A 10,219-nucleotide genomic window follows, 5' to 3' on the forward strand; every position below is an offset into this window, starting at 1 on the left:
CCCAATTCCGCCCAGAATCCGTCCCGTTTCCGCCTGGAATCCGGCCGGAATCCGTGCCAAAAGCAAATGGTTTAACACTTGTATATTTGGGGGAGAATTTAAATTTCTGGGCGGAATCTGCCATTGAATTCCGCCTCATTTCCGTGCAGAAAATTTCGTACAGGGCTTCTTTCCCTTTTGAACACTATAGGACCGATTGTATGTGCTAGGGAGCGTTGAAGATTTTGCACTTTTTTCAGTATCCCTCATGTTCAGACTGAAAAAAAAACCGCGTCTGCAACTTTCATGTAATTTTGCTGTTTTCGAGGGATCACTTTGAATCCAGATATTTATTATGCTTTAAAATGAAAGTTCACGTTCTATATATAGTTAGACATGTGTCGTTACCATTAAACATGTGACGTTATCACTAGAAATGCAACGCGAGGAATATATGTAACGACACATTTATTATAATAAGTTATACTTAACATGTATGATTTTACACAAGGGCAACAAACAAAATAAATTTTAACTTTTAAAAACTAAGGCTATCGAACAATGATATAAAACTGACACAAATCACTTTGTCGTACAAAATCTTACATAGAACATGATATTTTTGCACCTTTCAATTTCAACAAAATACTAATTATCATTTGAATGTATTGATTTGCTGACACAAACGTTTAGTATCAAGTATGAAGCTAGATGTGAATACTTCGCCATTACCAAGAAATATCAATAAACATCGCGACATTTTATTTTTTATTTTTAAGAGGACCATGAAAGAAAAACAACATTACAATGATAAAACAAAGTTCACATTGATTCTGTATAGAATTTGTTATACTTATGAAGTTAAATTCTATTAAAATGTAAAAAAATGATGATGTCAAATAAAGTGGTTATTATATATTTTTGACAAAAATACAGATTCTATTGGACTCGCACATAGCCTCAAAATCTATATCAGAGACTAGAGTCCATGCAATATATGTTTGACATCTATATACTCGTGCAAAAAAGCAGTATTGAACTCAACAATGTATAATAACATCATAATATAACATACTTGGAAAAATGTATATTTGGCCTCAGAAATAAGAATATTTTTCCTCTATAAAAAGGCAAACTTGTGTTTTATAATATATTGATAATGGATTAATAACAGATTAGATCAGGTGAAGAAAAAAAGTGTTAAATAAGAAATAATTTTGTCAATTAAGAAGCAAAACATTAAACATTTAAGCAAAAAAGCTAAAGAAAGTCGGAAACCGTAAAAGATCATCAATATTAATAATAATGATAATTATAACAATAATAATTTTATAGAAAAAAACGTTGGAAAAAATACAAATAATGAAGAAAACTTTATTGGGTATTGATGAGTCTTCAATTAAATCACAAGGTTTGCTGCACTATGATGTTAATAAGGGTCAGGACTATTACATTGTTAATTTTATGAAAATATTGGTTATATGATTGATTCTCGAGAAGGTCTAAGCTTGCAAATACCATTACCAAAGAAGATCAATCAAACCTTTTCAATGTCTCGTTTTTGTGCATTTTAAGGAATTCCGTTTTTTTCAGTATCTAATATACAGTAGTAAACATTTATTTGAAGTTCGTGAAGTTGTGCACAGTATGTTTGAAACATTTAAGGTGTATAAACGTAGACCTCACATAACGCCATCATTTCTGTAGATTCATGCTTGATTTTTAGAAACTTTCCGAAGATTGTATTTGTACAATCGATTGTTATGCTAAAAGGTTCCTTGTCTATAGCAGGACCAAAGTATGATCCACATTTTGTTCCTGCATCATTTATGACATCATCACGACTGTTAGCAACGGTCACTGTGTAATTTGTCTGTCTTTCAACTGAAACATATTAATGTTTATCATATATTGCTTGTATGATTTAAATCAATCTTTCTTAATATATATGAAAACAATTACAAAATCATCTTTTTGTTTTAACTTTTTAGTTGATTCTAAAGTATCATTCTTTTCAAAGAATAAAATTAATCATCGGGTTTGATCGTATCATAAAGATTCTTTCAATTTTTTATTCTTGCTGTTGACTTTCTTTAGATTTTTACGACTTTGAACGTGTTACTTTGAAAATAAATCATTAAACAAACATTTGAAAAGCTTGGATGTAACACCAGCTGCCTATACAGATTGAAATTTCTGGCTCGAGAGTAACTGTTTACGGCGGTAATGAGGCTCTGCCCTTAACTACCCGAGAGCTAGATATTCATGTGTGTAACGACAGCAAGTGTATGATTCTTTTTCCTTTTTCTTGCATGTTACAAATCAATGATGTTTCCAAAATAAATTAAACTTAATTATATTTAATTTAAATTTTAAACAAAATTCATAAAACTGATATTTTCGTCAAGCACTTTTTTCTAATAGTAGTGTATGAATTTATAACTTCATTCATAGCGGAAAAATGACGTTTTCCAAGAACGCAATTCATTCATAATAGGCGTGTGCGAATTACGTCATGTAAGACTAGCTACTTGTAATTTCAAATGAATTTAATGATATGTTATAATATTATGTTACCAAATTCCCTAAAAATAACCTCAGAGGTTTGATGTCTATTGTGAAATATGAGAGATGTAATCTTGAACTCGTTTCCTTATAATAAAATAAATATTGATATCATACAACAGTAGTCTGTCCGTAACTTCATTTTGACTGACTTCACAGGACCCGAAGTTCCAAACTTAACAGCCCAGTAAGAGAAACCAGATGCAGTGTGGGCACAGTCGTGGATGCCTTCTATCTTTCCATCTATAGCCTTGTCTGCTATCATATTAACAGCACCTTCATACAAATATGTAGAAGACTGCCATGCTTCAGCTCCTTGTAAAAAACTTATTCCTGTGAAAACAACAACAAAAACAACACTTTTAGATTTCTAGATAGATTCTATGTAATATTATTTATAGAGTATACCTCATGTTTCTATTGACGAATCGCCATTTTTTTTTTTGTGAAAATATATAAAAGAAAAAGAAGAGGAATGTTTGGTTGAAAGAAGTTTAAAGGTTTTACTGTCCGATTTGCGATCAATTTTGTTGAAAATATCGGCTTTAATCCCCTTCATTTTTACTTGGCATGAAGTCAAAAACTTAGATTAATTAATTGCCACAATTCTTTGTTGATCTTTGTATTAAATTTTTATACAACTTTTTGAGAAATGAACCAGTTGATTAAATTTTTCTGAAAAATTCGTATTGTCGTAGTTTAAAGTTTCGGAAAAAAACTAAACAAATATTTTCTTTATCGGTCGTAGTTGACAGTTTGAAATCAATGTTACTTCTCATTGCATTGGCTTAAGCGTTAACTTTTTAAATGTACTTAAAACTCTTGAAATGTCACATGTATGCACTTTCACAAAAAGAAATATTTTACAATGTGCCTATAATAATATTTTCAAAATTACTGAGACATGTATAAAAAAGCACACTGGAATATTCCGTTTCAGACAGTGGAAAAATTATAAATTTGCATAAATAGTCCAATGAAACCGATCAAGAGAGTTCGACTACAATTAAAGTTATACATGCATATATTACGAAATGTGGAGACAAAAATGCCAACTCCCAACTCTAAAAAGATATATTTTTTATCAAAACGAACTTATTTCCTAATTTCCAAAAGTAAACAAACGGATAAATTGAAAATTTCAGATGCATTTACGACGATGCAATTCAACAACTCTTACAACGATGCGATTTGCTCAAATGCAAAACAGTCTCCCTTTAGGTAGACGCATCATTTAATGTTAGTGTTGTATGTTTTGTTTTAGTGACAAGTACGAGGGGAAGTCAGAAAATATCCGGACTTTTGACTCGTTCTCGAAAACCATTCAACATTTAAAAAAAAATCTTTCTATTCTTTTTTAAAATATTATCCACCTACGTCAACGCACTTTTGCCATCTTCGTGGGAGCTTTTGTATTCCCGCTGTGAACAATGACGTAGACCTTTGTTTTAGATACTGTGTAACAGCAGATATAAAAGCCGCCATGGTCTTATATTTCTTTCCAGCAAGCAATTATTTCAGTTCTGGAAACAAATAAAAGTCACAGGGGTCGAGGTCTGGGCTATAAGGATGACAACAATTGCCAATTGTAAGAGTTGATAACCTCCACTGTAGCTGCGGCGGTATGGGAGTGGGCGTTATCGTGATGAAGAAGGACATTTTTCTTTGCTAACCTGGGACGCATTTGCTTCAGCTTTTCTCTGAGATTTTTCAGAATTACTTCAGAATAGTACTTGGCGGTGACAGTTTGACCTTTTGGCATGGAATGACTAAGTATCATTCCTCGTGAATCCCAAAAGGCAACAAGCATTACTTTGCCAGCCGAAGGCGACAGCTTATACTTTTGAGGAGGTGGGAAACATCTCGTTTCCACTGCTTTCACTGAGCTTTTGTCTCAGGTTCGGAATATGGAACCCACATCTTAACTCCAGTGATAATGCGGTTCAAAGACTTATCTCCTTAACGATTAAAACGACTTAAATGTTATTTTGCATTGGTAACTCTGGTTGCGTTCTGATCTGCGGACAGCTGCCTAGGCACCCACCTGGCACGTACCTTGCTCATGCCTAGGTGTTCGTGTAAAATCTTGGGTGCCGATGCCTTACCGATGCTAAACTTGTTGGCTACCTCCTCCAAAGTTACTCGACGATTTTTGTTGACAAAAGCTTTAACATTTGCTACCATTGTTGGGGTCACCGCCTCAGCTGGACGCCCAGTCCTAGGTCTGACACAAACACTTGTTCTGCCTTCACAAAACTGAGAAACCAAGTTGTAGAAGGTTGAACGTGATACACATTTATCAGAAAATCTTTTTTAAAGCCTCTGAAAGATGTGGCAGGGATTTTCACCCTCTGCAACCAAAAACTTTTTTACAGAGCGTTGTGCCTCTAACAAAGAGTCCATAATAGACGAAACATCTGTCATATATCAGAGGGCAAAATACTGTGCATAAACAACTATCATTGAAAATAAACTGACCACGTTATTGGCGAATGCATGTAATTTTCACCAATATTTAATGTTTGTATATAGCTGCATGTTGAAAGAGAGGAGCATGCAAAGTCCAGATATTTTCTGACCGTCCCTCATATACTATCGAGAATATTTTATCTCAAATGAGATGTCCAGTAAAATATACTATTGTATATTGTTAACTAGTAAGATACAACAAGAGCACGTCTTAATATTCCAAGATTTAATACACAAGTGATGTTACATATAGCATGCTGTATAGGCGGAGCTTATCAGTAACTAAAGTCTGTATCAAGATTTTTGAATATAGAAAAGTAAGCATGGCTACACATGGAATTACACAGTTGCACAGTCTTTTATTTGATTACTGAGAAATAAATATTGTCTATCCATTTGAAAAAAGTTTTGCATCAGAAAAAAATAAAATAAAATAGCTCCTGACTTTAAGCCAGTGTATGTAAATGTTTTTATATACTTTTATTTTTATTGACGACTCGCAAAATAAATAGTGTCATTCCGCAGTAAATCATATGTCTTATCCATATTCATATATCATATAAAACTAGGCTACTTTGCAGACGAATTATTCAGGAGATTAGTACTGCAAAGCGCTGTTTTTCTTCCGGCAAAGGGCACCACCGCTAAAGTCATCGCCTTTTACTAGCGACTCGAGCACCCCAAAACTGTTCCTTTTCGTCTCTGACACATTTTAGGGTCACTCACTTTGGCTTCAGTCAGGACATCGACAGCTTATCTTACACAAATTTTATCATGCTGTCTTGTACGTAATCCCGAGCTTAAAAAGCACGCATACTTTCTGTTCTGTCTTACACGTTGCAGTGGATCTTGAATCATCTGCCGATGCTCTGGGTCTTCTCAACGACGTGCATTACGGGGGCATAAGACAAATTTTACTTGCACCGGTGAAACGGCAAATATTCATGTCTGCTATGCAAGAAAGGATTATCATAAAGACTTCTAAACCGTACTAGCGGCTCACGCACTCTCGTATCCTTCTTCGTCGTCTCAGACCATTTTCTTTGGCTAAAGTCAGGACATCGGCAGCTAACCTAAAACCTTAAGTCAGGCCGCCTTAAACGAAACCCTATGCTGTAAAAAGCACGCGAATTTGTCGTCTTACATGTTGCAGTGGATCTTTTAACATATGCTGATGCCCTGTGCCTTCACAAAGAATTGCACGTACCGAGGGGAAAAGAGAAGAAAGAAAAAAAAACAAATTATATATATTATATATTAATTATATCTATAAGCGACGATGTGCTGAATCATCATAAACCACCAGGTTGCATATGAAAACAGTTATGACATTATATAAGATTACGTTACTTATCATAGATGATCTTAACACGAGTAATATCCATTTTCTGAGGAGTTTCTTTTTCGACATAAAAGATTACGGACGGACTATAAACTAATAATGATATAGAATGTCACATCAATAAATATTTGATCAGTTATTACGAAAGTTCTGAGTACTTTCCTCGAATTCTTCCTATGGTACGTTTAAGTGATATTTTGTGTGATTTTTTTAATTTTCTCTCTTTTAAAATGAATGTTTTATATGCAATATATGAATCGCAGAAAACTATTTAATTAAAAATATAAAAATATATCACTATTTACTTTTATAAAGAATGCAGTAAAGTTTAATTATATCCCTTTATCCAAGATTGCACGAATTGCTTGTTTTTAGACACAAATAGTATTATAAATTTTTTAAACATTAATAGTTTGAATAAAACATATTCAGTTTTTATTTTATTTGCGTGTATGTTGCATTTAATGGCAATAGATTATCAAACGCTACAGGGAACATAAAGAGTAGCATCCCTACCATCCTACCCTAATTTTATCAATGGTGTTCCCTGAACCACAAACCTAACGCGAAAATAAATCTCTTACCAAAGTTTCTCCGAAAGAAAATTTTCCATCCGTTGTTAGGTATTCCTGACGTTGTATTATCTAACGGATAATAATCTGTTAGCTCACACTGTTTATTTACTTCATGAAAATTTACAGACAGACATCCGAACATACTATCACAAAGAGCAACACATTTGTTGATGGAACTATCATTAAAGCTAGATATAAGATTCCCATTACTTTCATTGCTGGCGTACATTTCATAAACAAAGGATTTTGTTAATCCAGCAATAATTTGAAAGAAGTTGAAAGACAGAAAAAAATGTTTAAGTTTCTTCATTTTTGTGAAATACACAAATCTAAATTTCCAAATCTAAATATAAAATTTAGCTTCGCAAATGACACTAGATGATTGTTAATGGCTTATGTTTGATATTTCAACAAACCCCTTCTTTCAAGTGAATCCGAAGATAATATGCTGTCGGTATCCGTGTTCAAAGGAATAAATAATAAATCAAAATGTTCATAAAGAATACCCTGCAGATCAATCTTACTGTAGCTTAGATTTACATGCAAAGAATACCGTAAGTAGATCTAACCTTAAATCACCGTATTTGTCTCGCCTTCATTTCAAGTCATCAGTCAAATCATTCAGAATTATATATGAGACTAATGCAAAGCTTTTAAAAACTTATTTACCGCCTCATATTTTTAGATAAGAGCAATGGCTTATCATGCCAGAGAATTGCAAATCACCATAGGCACAAAATGGTTTTCAATTTATTTGCAATTTTTAAATATTGATTGACTGCGTTCGATATAAATCGGAAACTAGTTCAAATGTTGCTTATATTGAGGTTGAAGAGGTTAAAAAGATCATTATTGTGACAATATATATACAAATATTTAAATAAACAAATACACTTGTGATGATTTAAACATATTTGATTACATGTGCTTTACATAAGTACATGACTGTTGAACAATGATTAAACTTTACTTTGAAATGCAGGAAACATATGATATAGAGACGAATGATGAATGATCAAATGGAATAACCATCGCAGGGTGGCGAATATTCGTGTCTTATTAGGAAAAATGCACATCAAAAATGGTTAAAAATAGCACCGATTTAGGCCGATATTGTTTTTGTAAATATCCATTTTTCATTTCGAATGGATTTTGTTTTCAAATAAAGTGCAGAAACCCCTATATTTCAGAACAACACTTGCACAGGCTTGTACCGACTTTGTGTGAAGTCTTAATTTTCTACAATAATGACCCAACTGATTCAGTCGTTGAAATGCTTCGAACAACGTTTATTAATGAATCGCTTGAAGCAGTTTGGGAAAGATAGCGAAAATAAGAAGGGAAGAATTATTAAGAAAAGATGTTTAGAAAAATCCAAGTTGAATCAAGCTATACGGTATAATTTTCCCCCTCGTGTGTGTTGGTTGTCCAAAAGTCCCGATGGTTCGAAACCTTGATTGTTATTAATCTGACAAACGAATATCAAATATGATCGTTTTAAGATTAGGACGGGACTTCATTGGCATTTTTTGCATAACATGTCCTTTCAAAATATTATAAAACGAAAATTATACTGAGAAAATATGAAAATATGCTCCCAAATTAAAATACCTCGTTAGCTTCATAGAAAAACGATTATGCTAATTATTGATAAATTAAACGCTTACAATGCTAAACTAAAGTAAAGAAACAAAACATGAAAAAGTAATCAAGGAAATAGAATAGTATGACATAGGAAACATATCCAAAGCTAAACATTTATAGCTAGTCTTTTCTTAGCTTGTCAATTTCTTACCAGTGGTCTTAACATGCTGTATGCCAAAAATTGCACCATTTGCTATTTTACATTGTTTGTAATGTAAATCAAAGTGCTGAAAGCACTGGATGCGACAGACATGAAAAGGGAATTGCATAAATGGTGTCATAAAAGGATCAAACATCAGTCATGTTGCACCAAGAAAATTTTATATTTACATATTGTGTTTCACGCTTGCTACGGAGTAAAACAGCGGTATTTCAAAGCAGGGTCGTTCCAAAGAATAGTCTGGAAACGCGCAATGTGAAACCCTTTAAGCTACAAACAGGTTCTTTCAAATAGAAAGACCCTTTTTAAAGTAAATATAACTATTAAATTTTTCTCTAAAAATGCCAGGATAACGAGGATAAAAAGCTGGTAACTGAATCAATTTTGAATAATTTTTAAACACCCATACTGACTGAAAATACCTTATATATGAATTGAATTGGTCATTTTCTAGTTGTCTTTGTGATTTTTTTGTCATTTTAAAAATTCCCGCGTTTTGTGAGAAACATAAAAATAAGATTGTCAGTGAGCTTTTTTTAATGATTGTTTTTCAAGATTTAGAACCGTAGCAGAATTCATTCTGTCCAGATTTATTGATTCTTTTCATTAAGCAACATAAAAAACTTTCAAAGAACCAGTGAAGGATATAAGATTATAAACATTCCTGACCATATTGCACTGATTTCTATTACTTAATATTTGCAACAGACGATAATAAGATAATTTTGATTCTTATAATTATGAAAATAAACCTTTTTCTAGTAACTTATTTTATAAATAAATCTATTTGTATATATAAGCGCCTCTTGGCCGTAACATATTTATCAACAGCATGCATATGTTGTATATACAAGCGACACTTGACCGTAATATCATTTATCACCAGGGTGCATATTTAAGAGTCTGATTACGTCACTTTTGTTAGATGTCAAAATATTTATGATCCGATCATCCTAGGGATTTTATTGACTGATTTGATACTCCAGATTTACTACCAACTGGCAGTTTAAGTACATGTTGTTAAAAATGCAAAATTATAATTCAGTTAATAACGAATTTCACAACTTGTTTTTTTAGTGAGATTTTTTTAAATATTTGATAAGCAGAACATGAATTACATAAAAATATCAAGTTAAAGATATCACTTTATCAGCTTTCATAAAATATGTAGCGCATTCAATTGGCGTGATACCGACACAAAAATATTACAAGTACATTCAAAAGAATTGTTACTTTAATGTTTGAAATTACACAGATTTATGTTATTGTTTTTTATCAAAATAATATTTATTCAACAAGCATCTTGCTATTAATATTACGCAGACGTTTTACAAAACTTCGGAATACTTACATTTTTGAAACTAAAAGTAGGTCTTGGGTACTGTGTATTGCCAATGTATAGATTTTTTTACAGATTGTCTTGATAAAAATCGAAAAATATCTTGATATATTTTATCTACTCCACAGCATTGCATACATCATCTT

General features: G+C 32.4%; 1 protein-coding gene across 1 annotated transcript; it reads right to left on the reverse strand.

The window, feature by feature from the left end:
- Positions 1–1,112: 1,112 nt before the first annotated feature.
- LOC132756776 (uncharacterized) lies at positions 1,113–2,905 on the reverse strand. The gene is made up of 2 exons (XM_060747914.1): positions 2,662–2,905; positions 1,113–1,863 (listed from the first exon to the last, which is right to left on the reverse strand). The coding sequence occupies exons 1-2, from the start codon at positions 2,807–2,809 to the stop codon at positions 1,640–1,642; spliced, it is 372 nt and encodes a 123-aa protein (XP_060603897.1). The 5' UTR covers positions 2,810–2,905; the 3' UTR covers positions 1,113–1,639.
- Between the last annotated feature and the right edge of the window lie 7,314 nt (positions 2,906–10,219).

Source organism: Ruditapes philippinarum, unplaced genomic scaffold (genome assembly GCF_026571515.1).
Source record: "Ruditapes philippinarum isolate M1 unplaced genomic scaffold, ASM2657151v2 ctg5879_1_1_1_1, whole genome shotgun sequence".
NCBI lineage: Eukaryota > Metazoa > Mollusca > Bivalvia > Venerida > Veneridae > Ruditapes > Ruditapes philippinarum.

Coding starts and splice junctions, on each gene's coding strand:
- LOC132756776 (XM_060747914.1), bottom strand. CDS start 2,809: ATGATAGCAGACAAGGCTATAGATGGAAAGATAGAAGGCATCCACGAC. Junction 1,864..2,661: donor GTTACGGACAGACTACTGTT/GTATGATATCAA, acceptor AATATGTTTCAG/TTGAAAGACAGACAAATTAC.